At 34.4% G+C, this 24634-nt stretch overlaps 1 protein-coding gene across 2 annotated transcripts in view; it reads right to left on the minus strand.

The window, feature by feature from the left end:
* Positions 1 to 551: 551 nt before the first annotated feature.
* The window catches only part of LOC149775422 (uncharacterized), a 76050-nt gene continuing 51967 nt past the window's right edge, over positions 552 to 24634 (minus strand). For both annotated transcript variants that reach the window (XM_089943914.1, XM_089943916.1), the window contains exons 2-3: positions 22166 to 22989; positions 552 to 14761 (exon numbers count right to left, since the gene is read on the minus strand). In XM_089943914.1, coding sequence (XP_089800040.1) covers positions 14512 to 14761; positions 22166 to 22989 — 1074 coding nt within the window. In that variant the 3' untranslated portion in view covers positions 552 to 14511. The remainder of the gene's footprint in view (positions 14762 to 22165; positions 22990 to 24634) is intronic.

Here is a 24634-nt window from a genome sequence, read left to right on the forward strand (position 1 = left end):
TTTTCCATTCAGGAGAAGTAGCGATAACACAATTTTCAAGATGGCTACAGTTGAGGGTAATACTGAAAATCAAATCTGCCTGATTTTCAGTTAGTACAATCTTGACATCATAAGACGTCTTTCATTGAAAACGTCATGTTAATTTGACCATCCATTCAGAAGTAATGTAAGATTTTCAAGATAGCCACTGCGGAAGCCATACTCGACATCAGATCAGCACCATTTTCATTTCGGACAATCTAAACAATATAAAAAGTCTTTTAGTGAAAATCACATGTCAGTATGGCTTTCTATTCATCAGAAGTAGTAATACGATCTTAAAGATGGCTGCTGTAAGGGCCATACTGGATGATGGATCAGCACAATTTCCATATAGAATCAAGTTGACAATGGTAAGAATGCATATGTAAAGTTTCACGGCAATCCTCCAAGTAATTTAGGGGAAGCCGGATAACTAGCTTGTGTTAATAGATGAATGGACTACCGACGAAAGACCATCCCATAAACTTTTTTGATCAATGACCAGAAAAACTAATAATAAAACCAGAAAATTCAATAGTTTGTATTTATTTCTTAAATCAAATTAAAATCAAACTCGACGAATGAATGAAGATGTACACGAATCAGAACAATTCAAATATTTGAGAGAGAAGAGGCAGTAATAAAGCTCATTTAATTTTATTTTTTTAAAAACATTTATGGTAAAGTTTTACCTGCATACTGCCATTACATTTCAAATTACTTTCTGCAGGCTGACGGAAATATTTAGTTGCTTTTCAATGATATAAAATGTGACAATGGCATAAAAAAATGACGAATGCATAAAACTGATCAACTTATAATATCCAACAGTTGCATAATAACATTGACTGGAGTTATTGCAAAGATTCCATACTTGCTCATGCTTAAATGCTGTCATTACATTTTAATTCCACTTTTACAAATGTTGTGCAGTTTGTTGAACAAGTGAGAAACTTTAAAGCTTATATATATACACACACATGTGTATATATATATATATATATATATATATATATATATATATATATATATATATATGATTACTTGGTGGGGATCTGAAAATCTGGTATAACCCGGAGGCTAAGTCACTGGGGGTAAGAACAAAACCCAGGGGCCATAGGTAGTTGATTATATTAATTCATCTTTCCATGCCTTTTAACTGTATAGTATGAAGTTACAGGATGGGGCTCTAGATCCAAGGTCTACACATGTATGACCTGGAGGCCTCATCTGAACCAACGATATACACATGTATGACCTGGAGGCATCATTTGAACCAACGATAGACACATGTATGACCTGGAGGCCTCATTTGAACCAACGATATACACATGTATGACCTGGAGTCCTCATTTGAACCAACGATATACACATATATGACCTGGAGGCCTCGTTTGAACTACACATGTATGACCTGGAGGCCTCATTTGAATCAGCTGTCTTGTATGTCTTGACACATGGGATGGTGATCACACATTAATTTTCAGATATGTTAGTCTTGAAATTTAGGAGTTCTCAAAATGTATGCAAAGCCATCCCCAACCCCAAAGTTTGATTACAAATTGTAAAACCATGGTACAGATCACATTTAAAGGTGTAAAGCATTTATGCTGAATCATGAAATGATGAACTGAATGACATTACAACTGCCTACATTCACAAATCCATGCACTTGCTTGCTGACAAATGGTTTTTACATCATCCTATCTTTTTAATGAAAGTATGGCAATTGATAACCCTACACTAAATAACTTTTAAAAAAATGTATTTTAATGCAAGAAGTGTGATTACCATGAATAAATAGTTAAAGATCTGCATGAAACACAAATTCAGTTTTAAAATGGTTTCTGAGTGAAATACAGTTTTATGATTGAATCAGGAAAACAGATGAAGGGTAAATAGCTACTGTAACATCAACAAAACACGTCACATAATATCTTCATACTCAGTATCATTTTGTCTTAAATTATGATAAATGGCTCACACACAAAAATATAATGACTTATAACGTATATGCATGGATCGAGATTTCACTAAAAGAAAAGCAAACTACTTGAAAATTGGATCTGAACAATAATATATGAAATCTATCCCTTAAGTATTTGCAAATTGGGTTTGAACACAAATATACATGCAGTCTACCTTGTACAGAGGCACTCTTGACTTACCATAATATTGATAAGCTTCTTCACTACCCTTAGCGTAAGCCATCCACACTGTTGCTAACAGTTCAGAGTGCAGAACTTGCCTTATTGTGCAGAAACAAAATATATAATAGTCAGAAGGCCAAATATATGGATGGACAATGCTCTGCCTTATGGCAAAGAATATAGAAAAATTATTGAATTGCTCTTAAGTGAGTTAAGAAGCTTGAGAATACAACCCAAAAAATTAATATTACTTGGTTAAAAAATGTCTTGAAGTTGACACATATGATGCAAAAATTCTGATCAAATATGAAAACTGAAATATAATGTTGACAAACCCAAATTCAACCAAATCACAATTATTCAATTATTCAGCATTTCATTATTATCACATATAATGCAATTGTAATTTAAAGATACTGACATCTTCAATTGGACATGGGAGTAAATTTTAAAGCAAATACCTTTGGACATGGAAGTGAATATTAAAGCAAATATCCAATCGAATACAAGACTTGTAATATGAGGTCTACCAAGCCTAACTAGATCAAATTTCAAATAAAAATGAAACAGCAGTCCTCAAAGCAATTTGTCTTTAAAAAGAAAAAAAGAAAGATTTACCTGATATGATCAAACATTTACGAAAACAATTTCAGCATTCAGTTCCTACATCTCAGTAACAAACTGTTAAATGACCCTTCCTCCGGACAAAATTAACAATGCTTTATACAGAACTTATTTTAAGTCACCTCCCCTTAGCAAAAACCTCTCATATCCAGTATGAAGTTCCCTTTTATTCATTTCTTACATAATTAACCTCTCTTAAGCACTCCCAAATCACCATCTCCAACACCCAACCAAAGTTTTCCCATCCCAATGCTGGCTGATAATGAGGGTTAGTACTGTATATGCATGACAATACATACAAAAGGCAAATGCTATCTGTATTTATATCTATAAGCTATTCAACTACAAAACAGCACAGACCTAAATCTGCCACTGCATAATATGCTGGTATATTAGAGTCACTGCCATTTTCTTAAATTAAAAGTAAACTGCATGGCAAAGATTCAGACCATCAGGCACATTATGTAACACTGGAGATATGGGTCCATGCTGTTCTTGGTTTTCTTCATACTTATGTAACTGGATATATGGGTCCATGCTGTTCTTGGTTTTCTTCAAGCATTATGTAACTGGAGATAGGGGTCCATGCTGTTCTTGGTTTTCTTCATGCATTGTGTAACTGGAGATATGGGTCCATGCTGTTCTTGGTTTTCTTCATGCATTGTGTAACTGGAGATATGGGTCCATGCTGTTCTTGCTTTTCTTCATACATTATGTAACTGGAGATATGGGTCCATGTTGTTCTTGCTTTTCTTCATGCATTATGTAACTGGAGATATGGGTCCATGCTGTTCTTGATTTTCTTCATACATTATGTAACTGGAGATATGGGTCCATGCTGTTCTTGGTTTTCTTCATGCATTGTGTATCTGGAGATATGGGTCCATGCTGTTCTTGGTTTTCTTCGTGCATTATGCAACTGGAGATATGGGTCCATGCCGTTCTTGGTTTTCTTCATGCATTGTGTAACTGGAGATATGGGTCCATGCTGTTCTTGGTTTTCTTCATGCATTATGTAACTGGAGATATGGGTCCATGCTGTTCTTGGTTTTCTTCATACATTATGTAACTGGAGATATGGGTCCATGCTGTTTTTGGTTTTCTTCATGCATTATGTAACTGGAGATATGGGTCCATGCTGTTCTTGGTTTTCTTCATGCTTATGTATCTGGAGATATGGGTCCATGCTGTTTTTGGTTTTCTTCATGCATTATGTAACTGGAGATATGGGTCCATGCTGTTCTTGGTTTTCTTCAAGCATTATGTAACTGGAGATAGGGGTCCATGCTGTTCTTGGTTTTCTTCATGCATTGTGTAACTGGAGATATGGGTCCATGCTGTTCTTGGTTTTCTTCATGCATTGTGTAACTGGAGATATGGGTCCATGCTGTTCTTGCTTTTCTTCATACATTATGTAACTGGAGATATGGGTCCATGTTGTTCTTGCTTTTCTTCATGCATTATGTAACTGGAGATATGGGTCCATGCTGTTCTTGATTTTCTTCATACATTATGTAACTGGAGATATGGGTCCATGCTGTTCTTGGTTTTCTTCATGCATTGTGTATCTGGAGATATGGGTCCATGCTGTTCTTGGTTTTCTTCGTGCATTATGCAACTGGAGATATGGGTCCATGCCATTCTTGGTTTTCTTCATGCATTGTGTAACTGGAGATATGGGTCCATGCTGTTCTTGGTTTTCTTCATGCATTATGTAACTGGAGATATGGGTCCATGCTGTTCTTGGTTTTCTTCATACATTATGTAACTGGAGATATGGGTCCATGCTGTTTTTGGTTTTCTTCATGCATTATGTAACTGGAGATATGGGTCCATGCTGTTCTTGGTTTTCTTCATGCTTATGTATCTGGAGATATGGGTCCATGCTGTTCTTGGTTTTCTTCATGCTTATGTATCGGGAGATATGGTCATGCTGTTCTTGGTTTTCTTCACACATTATGTAACTGGCGATATAAGTCCATGCTGTTCTTGGTTTTCTTCATGCTTATGTATCTGGAGATATGGGTCCATGCTGTTCTTGGTTTTCTTCATGCATTATGTCAATGGAGATATGGGTCCATGCTGTTCTTGGTTTTCTTCATGCATTATGTAACTGGAGATATGGGTCCATGCTGTTCTTGGTTTTCTTCATGCATTATGTAACTGGAGATATGGGTCCATGCTGTTTTTGGTTTTCTTCATGCATTATGTAACTGGAGATATGGATTCATGCTGTTCTTGGTTTTCTTCATGCTTATGTATCTGGAGATATGGGTCCATGCTGTTTTTGGTTTTCTTCATGCATTATGTACCTGGAGATATGAGTCCATGCTGTCCTTGGTTTTATTCATGCTTGTGTAACTGGAGATATGGGTCCATGATGTTCTTAGGTTTCTTCACACATTATATATCCAGAGACCTTAACCCTTGCTATTCAGGGTTTTTCATGCAGTACTTTGAGAAATTACAGAGGTCATATCAGCCCATTTTCATCACCATACAAAGATGATCAATAATACAAACAGTGTAATGGTTTTTCTTTGTTTTTACTTACACATTGTCAAAACAATCCTCTAGCAACAATAAACATGAAAATCTATAAAGATCTTGAATCTAGTTGAACTTTGACAGCTCCTACATTGAGTAAAACATAAAATTTAGCATACAAGTAATGTCTCCATTAGTTCATGAAGCATGCACAGGTCGCTTATGGCTGTCTGCCTCATAGCTCTGTATTCTTTCTAAAAAATGTATTCTGGCTTTGTAAAATATGTGAACCAATCTAACACAGGGGATCAAAATCCAGATAAACACTGGATAAAAATATGTAACACTTACCATATGAGCTGGTAAATATTGGACTCAAATTTACTCTTTGTCCACGCAAAAATGAATTCAGAATTTAAGAATAATTTTTGCATTATTCATTTTCAGATGGTTCCATGCATCCATATGGAGGATTATTATTGGGAATCAGAATGAACATAACTATCCCAAATTCAGATGACTAACTTCCCAAAACTGTTACATGACAAAAACTTCTATAAATGGTACTAACAGCTGCCTCGCTAAGTGCTCAGCATCAAGAGGTTGGTGTTAGGACTGGTCATCCTGGTGTCAGGATAAAAATGTGACGATGTATGACGTCATGCTACATGTCTGTGGTATGATGCCCCAGTGCTAGACATCACTATAAACTGCCATACTGCAGACATTATAGTGATATGACTGAAAAATTGTTAAAGCCATGTTAAAAGCCAAATCACACACACACACTCAAAAAAAGACAGAAGGATCATAGCCAACGATATAATGAAAATTGTGATTGACTTTTAGAATTTGTATTGCTTTTAATCCAATTACAGGTACATCCTTTGACAAAAAATTAATTATTACATTTTATATATCAATTGCTAAATCACAAAATTACTTGTACGAAATTATTAGCTGGTACAAAAATAATTAATAAGAAAATTAAAAATAGCAAGTACACTTAGGAACATGAAAAGAAATAATTTTTAAAAAAATGCAAAATACATTATTCAACTAAAACATCATCTTACAATGAAAACTTAACATTTTGCTGTGTTCTTATGATCATCACATCATATCTGCTTTTCCCAAAGTTTGGGTGCAAGTGTCAAACTGGATTCAAATAAATTCACACATCCATCATTCAAACAATGCAAGCAGCTGAAAACAAATATAGCACCAAGATGACAGCCAAAAGAATACTGTTTATGAAAAAAACACAGAAATGCAAAATGAAACAAAATGTTATTAAAAGAAGTCCAACAATTTAAAAATTTTAAAATACTGTGGAAACTGTGAAAAAGACAAACATCTTATTTTTGAGGATTCATCCAGTCTTAAAACATGACAATTTATTACACACTGCATAAACAGCAAAAGAACAAGGGACATTACTGCATAGCGTGTAATTGATTTTTAAGCTTTATGACTTTCTCAGTCCTGTAAAATATGAAGTTCAGCTTTTATAATTACAACCAGTTCTCGAAAGAAATTAAAAACAAATATATTTTAACTTTGTTTTTGAATATTTGCAAAGCACATATAAAGGGCACAATATCACACAAGTAGTTTTTTTCCGATGTTATGCACAAATAATATCTGGTTTTTCTGATCAGGTGATCCTCCAAGTAGTTTTGGAGTAGTGCTACCAGATTAACAGACAGGTGACAGATGGACCATCGACAACAGGCCATCTCTTAACTCATTCAGCCCCAATCCCACCTGTAGGCAGACAGATATAGCTCTACAATGATACCAAATAATCTGGACCCGTTTTTGTTCTCACCTAAAATTCGCTCGTGGTCGAATCCGATTTTGCGTCTGGATTTTTTTACCTTTTGGCCTCAGATCTAAGACAGACCAGTCTGAACTGCACACAGACAAGTGAACCTTTGCAAAAACTAAGATAAGGTGGGTATTTGGAATAAAGAGTGGTCTCCATACGAAAATGATGGGTCCATTAAGCAACAACAAAAAAGAAAAGAACTCCAACTTTTACCCTTCTGCTCATGCACAAGCAAAATAACCAATGGAAAATGATGTTTCTAATACAACTAGGCATTAGTCTCATGGAAAATCTGTTGAAAGTCGATCTACTATGATGTATTCAGAAATAGCCCCCAAAAACAAAAACAAAACTTCAGGGCCGAATGAGTGAAGCTTTTCTGGTCTATGACTAGCAGAGCTAAAAAATGGCAAACGAATGCATGTAGTAATGATTGGAGATAAAACGATGATATTCACTTTATAAAAATTTCTGTACCTTACTTACCTTCTTCCTTCCTTACTTTGCTTACTTGCTAACTAAGCATCAACATTCAAAATATGAATTTAGAGAGAAAAGTAAACTATGGGAGGGCCTTAGCTCTGTGCAAAAACTTTTGAAGACTTCCCACTTAACTGTGACAAGATTGTTCAGGCCATGCACACCTATCCTGGAATTATTTGCATTTCTTCAGTTTTACTTTGAACACTTACGGATGGGAGTTTTGAAATCTGTAACTGACTGTTTAGTGAAATCTTTTTTGAACCAGTTCAGTGAATGGATTTATGTTTGTGCATTGAAACATCTGGCACTGTGTCATTACAGCACACTTGAATATGCATCATATTGCATGGTTTAGTCAACCATTTTGATTTTACCAGCAAACTTATTAAAATTATTAGTTGATGTTTTGTACATTTAAAAGGTGTTGATTTGATACACATTTACATGACAAACATAAAACAATATAATTTATAAGTGTAAATGTGACAGACTTACTAAAGTGTTCCACCTCTTATAAAAGCAATTAAAAGGCCACTTTAAAAATTGGATAGCCTTTCATATAATGGACAAAATGGTTAGCAGCATACAACTTTGATTCAGCAGAATGTGGCTTTGATTCAGGCAGTGACCTCCCTAGAAAGGGTACAGTCTATAAGAAGATGGTGGGTTACTATTACCACTTACTGCTGATAATGGCAAATATAATTTAAGTAAAAAAATTTTTTTTACATATTTCATGCATGTTCATACACTGCTAATATTACTAATATTCGCTAACACACCACAAGCCCATGTAACTTTGGTTACATGGTACATAACAACAAAAAAATGAAGCCTTTGCAAAACTTAAAGCTCTTTTCATCGTACTTTAGCTTTTGCAGATGTTTTAACACCATTATAAAGCAAACATGAATGGAACGTCCAACTAGAAATATGTGCCAAGACATTTTTAGAAAATACAACTTGTTTACACAGACAATATGTACAAAGAATGCAGCTAAAAATTGTTTGCTACACTTCTGAACTCAAAATATTCATGAGTCTTGAAAGGTTTCATAATTAAATGCCAAAGATGTCAAATGCAAAAACAAAATAAAGTGAATAAAGCATTAAACTTGGTGACATGAAAATGGATATTCAGACAATTATACCAACTGCTTTTACCAAACAAGAAGTTTATGTAAACTATTCTCTCGAAGAATTATTTTATAATCATCTGAACATTTCAACTATTCACCTATCACTGAGAGATCTGTTCTTGATATTACACAAAAGTTTCAAACTCAAAATCCCGAATCTGATGAGCTTAAGTATTAACATCACTGATCAATCTGAATTCTGACTTGAGTCTCAGTCTAATAACTGTTTGGTCATCTCCAGATATGATACATGCAGGAGAGAGGTTTGATTGTGGAAATCCCACCCCACCTCTCCATTTTTGAAAAAATAGGGGGTTATACATAGGACAGATTTGATGAAGACATAAATGTTTGGAATCAGAAACATGATGTGACAATTTTCATGCACATGGCTGATTTTTCAGCACGTTTTTAGATTTAACATGAATCCTGCAATCATATTTTCAAACACAGGCCCTCAAGAAAGTGTGAAAGGAGTTTCCAACTGTGAACAGGATCATGACAACCTCTATGGACTGTGAGGACAAATATTTTCAATATTGCACATTATGATGTTTATAGATTCAAGAAAATACCTGTAAAAAATAGTTCAGTCTGAACAATGAACATATTCTTTCGTATTTATAGCCTGGAAATATTACAGGCTGGTCCTATCCGTAACAACCTGGTTCTACATTTCATCACACAGAATGACAGAATGTAATCAATGACTTAAAGGTAAATGCAGGTAGACACAAATATCAGCCCTTAGCAAGACTAGCATTTGGCTAATGAAAGATGGAAAATTAAAATAAAACACACATGAAGATATTTACATCACATAGTCAAATTTATTAAATTCTGCTTATCAAGGCCACTTTTTACTGACCAGAACAATGATGATTACTGCCTGTCTGATCCAGATCCATACATTAACTGATTTAGAGGCTGGACATTAGAATATGTTGTTACCATTGATGACCAGTGTGAATCATGGTCAGAATAAGAATCAGGATCCCCATTCAGGATCAATCAGAACCCCAACCACCACAGATGAGACAGCTGTCCCTGAAAACAGTTCTATGGAAAGAGGAGTTTCAGCGTTTCAGCAGTGGACTGCTGGAGCTGAATCAAATGCATCCACATCAGCAGCTTGCAGCTGAATAGTGAGTAACATTGTCTAGATTTTAGCTTGCATTCTGTTTGCTTATTCTAAGAAACTTCTGAAATCCCAACTACTTTTTAAATATTTCTTTCATTTGATAGCATCATACTTCTTTTAATGGTTCCATTTTTTTTCATGACTGTTTCTGGTGTTTAGCCTCTGCTGGAAATCAAATTTAACATGTGTCATCAGACAACACAGATGAAGAGTCTTTAACTGTAGTTACAAGTGTCTACTGAATGCAGACTACACACCAGTTTATTTATCTTTCTTTCGCCCCATATGCAGGAGTGGTCATCTGAAAAAATTCACATTATTTACTTGTTACTTTAGTTCTATTACTTTATTTTAATATCACAAAATTGTATTATTTATCTTATTGTATGCCCCAGTCCATTGCTAAGTTATCTGGCATCAGACAAGCTGGTTGGTGGCAGTGCATGCTGGTAAATAAAAGTGGTCATTCAAGCAGAATTATCTAACTTATATACAGAAACAGACAATTCAAGTAAAAAATACTAACAGAATATTGTTTGAAAAATGTACAAATCATACCTTAATAGCTTAAACTCTGATAATAAATTGGCAATCTAGTAGGCATTTATTACAAAACGAGGAAAACAAGCAACATCTATTTCCAAATGTACAACGCATAGATTATATCCTTTATAAGTCATTATATTTCTAATAACAATAATAATGTTAACAACAATAAAATATACCCATAAGAACTACATAAACAGAGATAATTATTGGCATTTAAACAATGAGCTACTGAATTATTAAACTGAAAATTAGGCATTAAAAGATGATGACTATTATCATTAGAATTCAAACCTATAATGTGCAATATCTATTTTGTAACTTCCTTCATTAAAGTCAAAAAGGTTCAGGTTAGTAAAAATACAGTTTTACACAGTTCATATTTTACATGGATGCCATTTATACTCTTTTATAAGTCAAGTACAACTGCAAACTGCACAATACCAGATCTGCTATTGCATAATGTGCCAGCAGATCTGGGTCTACGTAGTTTGTCAGAAGTAATCACTAGGAACTAGCAACATAGAACCTGATCTGCTGGCACATTTTGCAACACCAGATCAGGGTCTATGTTGTTTTCAGTCTGACTTAACTTATAAGCCAGTTAGATGGTACAGCCTTACATGATTCATTGTTGTAACAAAAACTGTCTTCTTGCCACATTAGAATAATGATTCATCAAATTATATTGTAAATAGTTCAAAATGTACAGTTTTCAGTTCAAAATGTACAGTTTTCAGTTTAAAGTGTACCACTTATTGCTTTTCTTGCTATTTCAGTTTTAGATTGTGTGACTTGTTTTTACAATAACAAAACAAAAAATGTTCATAACAAAACAAATCTCCCACAGATCAAGTACATTTTGAAAGATCATTTGCTATATTTGCATTAGTGCCTGTGTATGGTAAGGGCGCAACAATATACTTTCATCCAATAATTTTCTGTATACTGCTCAATCTTTCCAATTTAATTCAAGAACCAAATTTTTTTCTTCTTAGATGCACGCTTAGCAGGAGATTGCAAGAGAATGTCAAACGAAATGCACAGTACCATTATTCAGTCCAAGCTTTAATTGGGGCTGGCAAGTCAAAAGCAACAGATATTTTTCCAGTTATAAATAATAACTTATAAACATCACTTCACTTTGCCTTACATATTTATGTCATAAGAACACTAAATGAACAGTACTCAAGAGTATGTGCTTGTAAATATATCAGTTCCTCTACAATAATTTATTTTGTATCCAATGCCTGGAATTACAACAAAGCATGCAACATTTGCTGTGAAGATTGATATTTTAGCTTTGAGAAACAAACAGCAGCAGCATCTGATGTTTTCCATGTGAACTACATGGTCAGTCAGATCAAAGTACTTACATCATGTTAACTTCCTTTTCTTGTCTCCAAATATTAATTAACACTGACTCATTTTTCAAGCTAATTGACAGGCATGTAGACTTGAATTTTCATTTTTCAATAACTGGATTTTTAAATTATTACCAACACAAATGCAAAAAGTGCAGTGTGGGAATTTTAAAACACAGATACACAAGAAATAACAGTAAGATTTTAATTTGCTGATAATTTGACTCCTTTCAGGTGTCTCTAGACCTGTTTCATTTTTGTTAATTTTATATGTTTGACTACTGTTTGAAGTCTTACATGGCAATATCACTTAGAAATGTTGTATTTTTCATGCAGTAAATGTTATATAGTGATTATTTGGTTGTTTTCTTTAAGTGTTACTGTATTGCAATACATACTGCAATATGGGTTTTGTATATTGCAAAATGGTTTGCAGCATAATGTTGCACCCCATGTGCATATGTATTATCAAAACATAAATACACAAAGATATTGTTGTTTTTTGTTGTTCTCATGAATTAACATGGAATAAATATCATGCACATCATGATGTCATTCATATACCACTATGCAACTCCTCAAAGAAAGGGACATTTAAAATTACAAAAATTTAAATAACATTTCATTCATACTGAAAAAAGTATGAGTGCAGTTTTTAAAAATTGATTAAAACAACTTGCTTCAACTCTTTCTCAATGATGTTAAAACTTATTTATCCAAAAATAATCATTAATAAACAAGAAATTGATTTAAAATGTGTCCTAAATATTAACCTTATTTTGACAAAGCAAGGTGTAATGCACCTTCGCACTCACCTAACTTATGAGTCTTTCATCCTAGAGAAAAAAGACAAACCTAAACATGTGTATGATAACAGCGTTCCAGCTAGAATCTAGAAGAGAAGGGTTCCAATCATCATAAAGGGCACAAAGCAGGCAATACTCTGATAAAAGGGCACTTTATTTTTTCATGTAGATATGCAGGAGATAACACAGGTCAACGATGAAAAATTTCCAATTTAAAAGCATATCTGCTACCTGCTTTTAATCAATTTTCGAAAAGATTGCAATTAAAACGATTTGTAAAAAAACATTTAGATCTTTGCTGTTTGCAGTTTGACTTGATTTTACAAGCGAATAAATATGGTAAACATGACAGCAGTTTACATCCCCTCCAGAATTTAAATAATCCCCAAAACCAAATGTACTTAGATACAAGTAATTTAAACAGTTGAAATTTAAAACAAAATATCTAGTCCATTTTATTTCAATAAACAGATTATCAGGATTGAGTGTGTCATTTGCATGAGACTGTAACACAGACCATAATCAACATGATGGTCTGGAAATTGGCTGGGTACCTTATGGAAATCATTTGCATTCAACTCTTCATTAATCTGATCTTGAAAAACTGCATACAAAAGGCTAACACATGATGACAAATATTGCTATAAATTTCAAAACTGCACCACAAAATCAAACATTTTTGGAAATAAATTTTTTTAAATTCTTTTGGCATGTCATTTTGTAAACATCTGAAAACTCCAAATCAGTATTTAGTCAAAAGCTACTAAAACATTTGATAGTTTTTCCATTTCCACCAAAATATTGGTGAATGGCAAAGTTGAAATTTGTATAATAAGATACCTATGATAGGTTTTTTAAAAAATTCAAATTTAAAAAATATATATTAATCTAATTACTGTAAACAGTCCTGTTTTGATATACAGTAGAAATGTCAATTTCTATTTTATTTACCATCTTTGACAAAAAAGTGCTCATAGCTGGGAGTCTTTAAAATGCATATTAAAAGATGTAAAACATTGAATTTAAAAAATCACACATGTTCTCTGAGTAAAACAGTCAGCAAAATTATTATTAACTTCATGATCTGATAAGTTTGTTGAGATAATAATTATGATTTTAACTAACCTGATCTAAATTTAACATGCTGAGGCACAATGACATATCTCGCATTAATATCATGACTATGTTTCATTAAAACCATAGCAATGACTGATGTTATTTTTCCTTCAGGTATTAAATTACTGTACTGGAGGCTGTTTCTACATAGCCAAGCATCAAAACCCCCAGTCTTACAATAATGTTGCAGTGTTATAATTTCATGTTGCTATTCATTACACAGTAAAACCTGCCTTGATGTTGTTGTTGGGTTTAACACCATTTTTCAGCACACGATAGGCTATGCATGGCGGCCAGTATTAATGGTGGGGGAAGAATCCGGGAAAACCCTGGGAAGAACCACCAACCCACGAGAAGCTACTGGCAAGCTTTCTCACATACCCACATTGGCCGAATCCTAGACTCGAACCCATGCAGACAGAGGTAAGATGGCAGTGATCCGTAACAGAAAGCGTTTTAGACCACTCGGCCACTCAGGGCCCCCTAAAACCTGTCTTGAAAGACCACTGCTATGTGAAACCACCTGTCTTGGGAGACCACCCTCTCAATGCACAAATTAACTGATTATATAGCATTGTTACCTGCTATGACAGACCACCCTTCTTGAAAGACCATACTTTTTTGGCAAAGAGGTGGTTTTTCAAGACAGGTTCTACTGCATATTAATATTCATTTTTGTTGAATATTTTACCTTTTCCTGATTTTTTTTTATTATTTTGGCAGAAGACAAATTGATCATGAATACTGTAAATATTACCTCACCCGATGTCCAAATGACATGATGATACATTAACATCATAGATCTATGCTAAAATCTTTGGACTAGATTCTATTAATACTTTTTCCACTTGTTTCATATCACATGAGTTGTCTTCCTTGATAAACCAGTGACCCCATTTCTTGGCTCGAGCAATCTTTTTTGCATTTCCCTCGACCCAGTTGTTGTTAATAACTTGCGGTCTTGAGGCCATTCTTTCCTTATCTGGTAAAGAGTACCACTTCCCATCTGCATAGTCTTGCAATGGGAGCACATTAATCTTGATACCACCATACCTGGAAGTAATTAATGTAAAATAATAACTAAAAATAACCAGTAATGCTATTTATTCGATGTATTTTGCTAGAATATTTAAGAAGGTAACAAAATGCCCAACTCTTGAAATCTGGAAACAAAATTTCACATAGTACATGTCTTTTGGGGTAGATAAAAACATTTGTAGCTAACTTGCAAAATTTGGGAATCCTGCATACTTATAATACAAATTACTTTACAATCATTGAGAGAAGGGTCCACAATTAATTAATAAAAGACCATATTAAAAAAAACATAGCATTTATCATTGTATGTACATGAATTACACTCAGTGTGCAAAATAGGCCAGCGCATCCAATGATGTTGAAAAGTTACTGGTTTGTGAACTCAATTGTTCAAGGTATTTCCAATGAACAAGGTCTTCATATATAATAAAGCTAACAGTCTGGTACACACTTGTTCAAGGTATTTTTAATATACAGGCTGTTTGTAATAAAGCTACCAATCCAGTATACAACTGTCCAAGGTATTTCCAATTGACACAGTCTTCATATATAATCAAGCTAATGGTCTGATACACAAGTGTTCGAGATAGTTTACAATGTATCTGGTCATTGTATGCTATTGATCTTGTACACAATTGTGTGAGGTATTTTCAATGGACAGAGTTTTCATATACAAGTATACTTAAGCTACTGATCATGTATACATTGTATGAGGCATTTCCAATAGACAGGGTCACTGTATATAATAAAGCAATGTTCGTAAGAACAACAAGTTCAGTGGAACCTGGCCCAGTTGTCATAAAAATTTACTTGAATCAATATCTTATACAAAAAATTCTGACCAATCTGAAGAACAAAAAAACTGAATTTCTGTATATTTTGAGAAAGATTTACAAGAATGGTACAACATTTTCTTTTGCTCAAAATGTTAAGTTTTACAATGCCTGGGCAAGGTGTCTCATTCCTGCCAATATAAACAATGTTTCTGACTGAATGAAACGTTAACAAAACACAATAACAGTGTTGACATTGCTGACCGTCTGTACGCTGAATATTGGTTGGAAAAGTTACTGCTATGTCATTATGCTTATGCAGGTGAGACTACTGATAGTTACAATGTAAAATATGAAAGAATGTGTGTTAAAAATTCCAAATGGAATAATAATGCTGATGTTTTTGGGAGTGGTGTTATTTATATGGGGGTATAGCACAGGCTCACATGATTTTCTAAATCCCTTACTTTGTGGATATGGGGGTATAGCACAGGCTCACATGATTTTCTAAATCCCTTACTTTGTGGTGGGGGTGGAGAGAGAGCAGAGAGGATTAACTAAAGACAAAAAACCCTCCAGCATCTCACATGTCCTTATCGAGTTGCCATGGCATCTCACAGAGAAAAGCTTTGCACACAATGCTTTCTCATATGACCGCAGAGTTGAGATGGTCTCAAATATATGGGTGTTGTTTACTGTTTATGACCCCTTCAAGCATACCCTAAAGAGGGACAGACAGACAGACAGATTTATCTACATCATTATCACTAACGAGAGCAATTTGCTTCCTTTAAGAGACTGAAAAAATGTAATCATTTGGTTTACTATCAGCATTTCCTTGTTCTAATGAAGATAATGTTGTTGTTGTAGGGTTTAATGTCATTTTCAGCACATGATGGGATTATACATGGTGGCCAGTATAAATGGTGGAGACAGAACCAGGGAAAACACAAGAAAGAACCACTGACCCACGAGAAGCTACTGGTAAGCTTTCTCACATAACCACATTGGCCGAGCCCAAGATGTGAATCCATGCAGACAGAGGTGAGACAGCAGTGATCCATAACAGTGAGCGCTTTAGACCACTTGGACACTCGGGACCCCCAGTGTAGATAATGTACAAAATATAATGCCAAAAATCAAATTTTAGGAAATACATGTACATGTACAAACATAATTACAGTGCCTTGAAAACTGTATTACTACTGCATTTTGCACAATGAATTTAATTAATTTGTTTTCAATACTGTCATCAGAATTTACAAGGCATTTTCATGTACTTATTTCTTCTGCAGCAGCCGGGAGGGCAAATCCTACAACTTTTTGCAAGGACCATTTTTGAAAAATAAAGCTTCCTAAGAAAAATGAAAATACAAGGCAATAACATCAAACTGAAGCCTCTATCTGACCGAGACTTCTCTAATTGGGTTAGCTCATTTTTGTTATTTTATCTTTGACGTTTCTGTTTCCATTTTTTTGTGCATCTTCGTTTACCTACCTGGACACTCAATATTTGTTGTCGCCCTCCCTGCTTTTATCGTGACCTATATGATATCGCGACCGAGGATCATGTAAATTTATTGTGATAAATCCGTTTTTCACAGAGTATGTGCATCGACTCCATTAAACACAGCTAAAATATTGCAGTTATCTCTCAATACTTCAGTTATTTGTTTAAATCGCTTAGTAACACATATAACATAGGTGTTTTTATGTCTGCCTCTGGAAAATATCCCAGCTGGATTTGATTGTTTGTTCACCATCACATCATCGTATACTATGAGATTATTAATACATCCATCCTGGTCATTTACAGATGAAGCTTCATCAATATTAATTATAAAATCAATAATATCATTGTCATCTTCATCTGACAACTTCGCTTCTTCATTAAAGTCTTTAAGCATCACTGACCATCTATAGATGGTGCCACTAAAAACAACTAATTCCACCTAAGCCATCTCATTATCAAATTAAGCAACAGTATCATCTTACCAGACCCTGATGGACCTATGATAATTGCTCTGACAGAATTTGGTAGTGTTGCATGATGCTCGATTGGCTCTTACTTTTGTGTCGCTGAGAAGTCAACAATATCCATGTTGTAGAAATATTATAAATATTATATTGTGTTTGATGCAGAGCTACCTCCCCCACCAGTGGATTAACAACAATAATAACAAAAAATAAAAAGCATGCGCTTACAGGCAAGTGTGAGAAATATAGTACAAACAAATACAGATTTATTTCGTCTCCTATGAAGACAGCCGGTGATATTGCTGCTTCACTGGAAAATGACCAGGGACTCCATGGGCTAAGTATCCTGGTGAGAAGCATCTTCGTGGATATAATTATTGTGGTCCTAGAACAAAGACCTGGAGAGTATCCAATAAATGCGATTGATCATGCATGCCATATTCATGATGTCGCATATAAAAATCCAAATTTGCAACGACATATTGCAGACGTGAAGTTGATACACACGTTATTGTCTGTAAAAAATAAATCTCTCAGAGAATCATTAGCTAATTGGTTGGTAAGATCTGCGATGAAAAGCAAACTAGACTGCTAGGGTCTGGTAATTAATCATAAATAACTATTATAATGGAATCAATTTATTATAGCCCAAGAGGATATTGGAGGGGTAGAGTAGTGATTAGTAAACTTGCTGATGCAGCAAATGTCACATGTTCTGTTGCTGCAAATTGGTTAGCACAACAGGCAATATGGCAAATTTATCTACCACCACCTAAACAATATCAGTATGAACATATTGATGTCAGTGCTCCCAATGAAGTTCATCAAGCAGATATTTTGTTTTTACCACATGATACTATTAAAACTGGTAGACGCATATACAAATACGCATTAACAGTCATCAACGTTGCAAGTAGATATAAATAAGCAGAACCATTATCAACAAAAATAGCAACTGAAGTTGCATCTGTGTTTGAATGTATTTATCAACATGGCGGTCTACAATGGCTACAGCTACTACAGGTTGATCCTGGAAAAGAATGACTTGGTGCAGTAATGTTGATGATGAAACAACAAAACGTCAAAATCAGACGAGGACACAACACAATTCATTACAATCAGGCAATTGTTGAGTGATTTAATTGAACACTTGCTGAGCGATTGTTTGGATATCAATATATGTGCAGGAAATATCCCTGAACAAAGTTCAAAATGACAAGAGGTCTTGTGAATGGGTTGCAAGACTACCAAGTGTAACAGCTGTGTTAAATAATGAAATTACAAGTGCAATTTCTATGAAACCCATTAATGCGATCACATAAAAACATGTGCCAGTACAACGACGTGACTCTTTTTCAAAACAACCAGTACTAGTTAACTAGGTAACGTGACTTAAGTTATTTATATGAACCTGGTGAACTTGAAGGTGGTAAAAAAAAAAGCAACTGATCCTATTTGGAGTGTGATGACACATACAATTTCCTCAATGTGGATCTGTATGCAAATAATTACAAATAATTCCTGAGGATACACAATTACAACCACCTTTACTTCTATGAAAGCAGGACCCCGATGCCTCTACGTTGATTACACTCAAGAAAAGTCAACATCACATGTTCGCATGTGTGACTGAGATTACTATTAATTCTATACATGGTAAACTGTCTTAGAATATTATTTGAATAATACCACAACATTACTGTGTTACAGCTTGCATAATGATTATATTGTTGTTGTTTCAACATCATGATAAACTTAACATCAAGACTGAACTCGAGTTAACTTTTTCCTTACTATATTATTGCAATTGCTAGCAGTGGTTTCCTGAGTCATTTCACAGTCTATTATAACCCTCTGTAGCTGAGACATTCTTCTAACTCTTGACACTGCTAGATAAACTAAATTTGACCATTCTATCAGATCATCAACAATCCAGATATTTGTATCAGAAATAGTTAATCCTTTGTGATAAATGAATCATTATAGCATATCCTAGAGTCCACAGAGTTTTGTCCATTAACAACGAGCCCTCAACAGCACTCACAGGAGCAACAACAATATCATTAAAAACGAGTTTTTGTTTCTCATTAATTCATCTTCAATATTTTGTTTGCATGTGTCTGCTGGGCGATAACACATTGAACAGGTAAATCTGAAAACTTTTCTTTGTGCAGCAAAAATAATTGTTGCTGAAGTGTATCACAAACTATCTTCTGCCTTGCAACGATCAAATCAGCAAGTTTCCACAAATTCCAAAAATCACTCACTCCAGTCTCTGGAATTATTACTTAATGCATTATCTCACATTGAATCCTATCTGGCTGCAGTCTATTCATCTCTTAAGCTCCTTCAAAGGTTCATCAATAGCTCTATGATTATCATTTATTCCCTCATAATAATCTACAAATTTTATCAACCATTCATGCAGAGATGATCAAAAAAAGGATGGTGGCTGACCTGAGACTCGTGACACAATTATAGCTGTTGCTTGACAAAGATGCAGAGATATTTCTTAATTGCCTCTAGTCGCTGTTTTAGTTTAGATCTGTGAGATTCCATGATTAGTGTTATTATTGATATAATAAGGAATTAATTACACCACACTGGAACAGCAGGGAAGGCGACAACAAACAATGAGTGTCTGGGCAGATAAACAAACACACAAAAAAGCGAAAACAGAAACATCAAAGATAAAATAACAAAAATGAGCTAACCCAATTAGAGAAGTCTCAGTCAGTTAGATGCTTTGGTTCGATGTTACTGACCTTGTATTTTCATTTTTTGTAGGAATCTGTATTTTTCAAAAATGACCGCTGCAGAAACGTTGTAGGATTCACCCTCCCTGCTGCTTCTGCAGTTCATACAATATACTCTTCTAATTATCACAAGAAAGTCGCTGATAAAATTATACTCTCTTCATGATATTATACTCCCTTCATGATATTATACTCCCTTCATGATATTATACTCCCTTTATGATATTATACTCCCTTCATGATATTATACTCCCTCCATATTATACTCCCTTCATGATATTATACTCCCTTCATGATATTATACTCCCTTCATGATATTATACTCCCTTTATGATATTATACTCCCTTCATGATATTATACTCCCTTCATGATATTATACTCCCTTCAATGAAAAGAATGATTATTGCTGAACAAATTATTAACAAAATTGCATTCATACCTGACTATAACCATAGCCTATTCCACTGTCTCATTCTCGTAAAATATAAATCAGTGATACAAAGATAAACTTGTGAACCAACCAATACAGCTAGTATAAAATATTCTGGCATGTTATTTCGTTTTCTTTGTGTCAGTCAGATAAGTTGTTTATATTGGACAGTGGTCTTTCTCTGAACTACTTGCAAAGGTGACAGTGGACCTTGTTTTAAATTACCAATGACATTTAAAGCACTCAATCACTTGGCTCCCTTTCTTAAAAACTATCTCCTATCAGAATTAATTCCTGCCTTTTAATTTACAAAAACGGAAATTATAAGTAACTCATCCATGCAAAATCCCAAAACTAACTTGAACAGGAATAAAAATATACCCATTTGTTTTAAGTAAATACTGTATATTTAAATTGCCCAGTGAAATTAATGCTTACTTTTTCCCTTTTTCTATTCATTTTTCTACTACACACTGTGCATAATACATAAAATGAGATGAACCTATTCCAAAGCATTTTAAAAATATTGTCTGTTCTTAATAATGTTCTCTCTCTCTCTCTCTCTCTCTCTCTCTCTCTCATAAAATATATGAGTTAAGAAAAGATGGATCTTGCAACCATGCCATCTTCCATTCAATTTCTCAGTGTTAATAGTGCTACAATGCTCCATGTGATATCAAATCGATGACATGATGACGCACCAATCACGTCTTTTCAAGCTGTGTTGACAGCAATTATTTTGCAAGAGCAGACAGCCTTAAAAAACATGTCCAAGTGAAAATAAAGAGAACATGTTTCACCATAATTTGCATTATGCATGAGCTGCCCATTGCCTGTTTTCAGATGGCAATGTACCCTACCCTCCATAGGTGGCACTCAGCCCTTCTTGGGACCTGCCCTGTCTTAAATCTCTAAATGTTTAACATATGGTATATCAGGTATATGGTGCCATTCAACATGTGAATTTTGGCATCAACAGGTCATCACGACCACCATTTTTCACATGCAGTGCAAGTATTATCTTAAATTAAAAAAATGTCCTGTGAGATATTTCATGTGCTTAAATGCCGTCAAGTCGTCTGTAGATAATGCTGGGACTATAATGCATGAAAGAAAAAAAAAATTTGAAATACTAGGGCTAGAAAATAACTTACCCCAGATACGTTAGCAATCTGAATGAGGCTGGCAGGCATATTGAATTATTTTTTCTTCAAAGGAATATCACATATGATTCAAATACATTGTATTCTGAATTTTTAAGAGAACAAAAATTTCAATGCTATGAATGTAGAAAAAGTTTTGCAGGCCTTCTCTACCCAAAGATTGCTGAAACCTATTTCTGGGTATGTAAAAACTCGTGTCTGGAGCCTAGAAGCAAACCAGAATGCTTTGCCTTGGCCACTATTATGCGCAAGTCAGATTTTTCGTTTTGGCTAATCATACAATAAAATCAAAATTGTTGAAATAACAAAGAAAACTTACTTTTCTGTAACAAGGGCAGAAAAATACATCTGATCATTTTCAGACTCCACAACATGCTTATTTCCTGGAAATTTCTTGATTTTCTCACCAAGACTGAGCATCCTTTTTGTTAGTTCTTTCCAGAGTTCAATGGTTTTGTTGGTTGGCCACATGTAAAGGAAACCACCAGCATAAGTACCCTTTCTTTCTGCAACAGGATTGACCAGAAGATCATATCCAGAATGAGCTTGTAATGTTGGAATTACATTTGTCAACCAGAGACAGTCAACCTCAAAAAGAAACATTTCTACTCCAGCGTTTAGCAGAGTCAGCAAAATTTCAGTTCGTCTAATCATCAGCCTAACATATCCCGCTCTACTGTAAACCTGATTGCCTTTCATTTCTTCCAAATTTAAAGCAACTACATTTACTTCTGGCCAAAATTTATTTAAGTTCTCTTTAGATCCTTTATCAGTTGTTATTATCAATACAGATCTATGAATATTCATATCTTTTGTATTGCAAAGCCAGCTATAAGTAAAAGGTAAGTAGACATCATTTATCATTGTAAACAAAACTGGCTTGTACTGCTTGTTTATTTTCAAGGCTACATGGACAATGTCATTATCTATGTACTCAGGAGATGTTTTATTTATCAACTCCTTAAATCGAAGTTGAGATACTACTGAAAGACTTGTATCATTGTCTGTCTTAAAAATAATGACATAGAGAAAGGTAAATGCTGCTACAGTCAGAAGTAATATAATTAACTTCTTTGTCTTCATCCTAAAGCCTTGTTTCCAGCATCCAGTGCTTTTGATGGAAAATGCACTCTTTTGTAGGACCTGAAAAAACAAACAAAGATAATATTAAATATATTATTTTTCCACAAAACTGAATTTATGAATCTCCATGCTCCATCTATCTACATGTACCACCTGCTCTCCGTGAAGTATTAGTTTATTAAACAATTTATTGGATCAACCTGTGCTCCATTTATTATAGAAGAACATCTAGGACAATAAGCTAGATGTGGCTATAAATAATCTGTCACCTTGACCCCTTATACATACATACATACATACATACATACATACATACATATTGTACAAATTCAAAATCATATTTCACTAAACTCTGAACCAATTTCAGTAAATTTTTCACCATCAGCAAACAACAGTGGAAATGGCACATGATGTGCCTATCACATGACCTTTTTCCATACTAAAGACCTTGACATACGAGCTATGGGACTTGATGATCTTCAATTTGACTGAATCTTAAAAAAAATATCTGTAAGCATGGTTCATCTAGACCCACATAGCTATTTTCAAAGACTTCTAAAGAAATTTTCTAACATTTTCAAGAGTAATTTCTTTAGAGAAATTTTCAAACTTTCTCCCTATTGTTACTTTGTTTATCAGAGCATAAATAGGTATACAATTAATCAGCAACCCACAAAAGCAATGCGATGCCCAGATCATGCCACTCTATCCATCTTTATTCCATTTATTTATTGTTTACTTCTCGAAGATAGGTATGTTACAAACATTTTGAACTTTAAAGGTAATCTACTTTTATTAGTTTTAACATTTTGTGATCTGGTCTGGCAATATCAAAAGCATTGTAAGGAAAAAATGATGGAATATGAAATCCAACCATTTCAAAATCAGGGAGTTTTCAAGAAAACCCCTTAATTTCAAGGACTACAAAGTTGAAAGAACCATGATTAGTGGTTACAAAACAGCCTGGATAAGGAATTATTTCGCTGACCTATATTATCCCTTGTTATGACCTCAACTGTTTGGCAGAGGTCGCTGTTGTGAATCCGTTGAAAAGATATACAACAGGCAAAAGATTTGTTTGAATATAATCACTGGTTCAAAATTTGTTTCCCTATGTAGGCTGATGTCACCAATTTATATTTTCCTTTGCTACAACCTTGACCTTGTGATGGGTGGCATGGCCATGGTATGTGACAAACTGTCTAGTCATCATATACCATATATACTAGCATAATAAGTTGAGTCTATCTGCAAACTGCACAGAATAATGTGCTGGTAGATCTGGGTCTGTGCAGTTGGTTAGTAGTAATCAGTACAACAAACAGACCCTGAACAGCAAATGCATTATGCTATGGCAGATCAGGATCTTTGTTGCAGCTTGGCTCAAGTTATAAGCGAGTATATTTAGCATTAAAAGCAAGGTTTAGTAATTATAAATCTAAACTGGATGTACAGTAAATTTCTGGACAAAGATCTAAGTCAGATTTATGTTTTAAATTGTTGTGACCAACAAGGAGCCATGGTTGTTCAGCTGGTAGAGCATCGGACAGGAAATCCAAGCAGGGGCACCCACTAAATTATTTCAGGGTTGTAGGCAAACATGTAGTGGTCAACTATTAAGTTTTACTGAATCAGATGTAGGCCAAAACATGTTTAGGGGTGGAGAGGGGGCTAGTGTCTCCTCCCCTTACCGTATGTGCAGACA

The sequence above is a fragment of the Sinohyriopsis cumingii genome, chromosome 19 (genome assembly GCF_028554795.1).
Source record: "Sinohyriopsis cumingii isolate HCF-2022 chromosome 19, ASM2855479v2, whole genome shotgun sequence".
NCBI classification, from domain to species: domain Eukaryota; kingdom Metazoa; phylum Mollusca; class Bivalvia; order Unionida; family Unionidae; genus Sinohyriopsis; species Sinohyriopsis cumingii.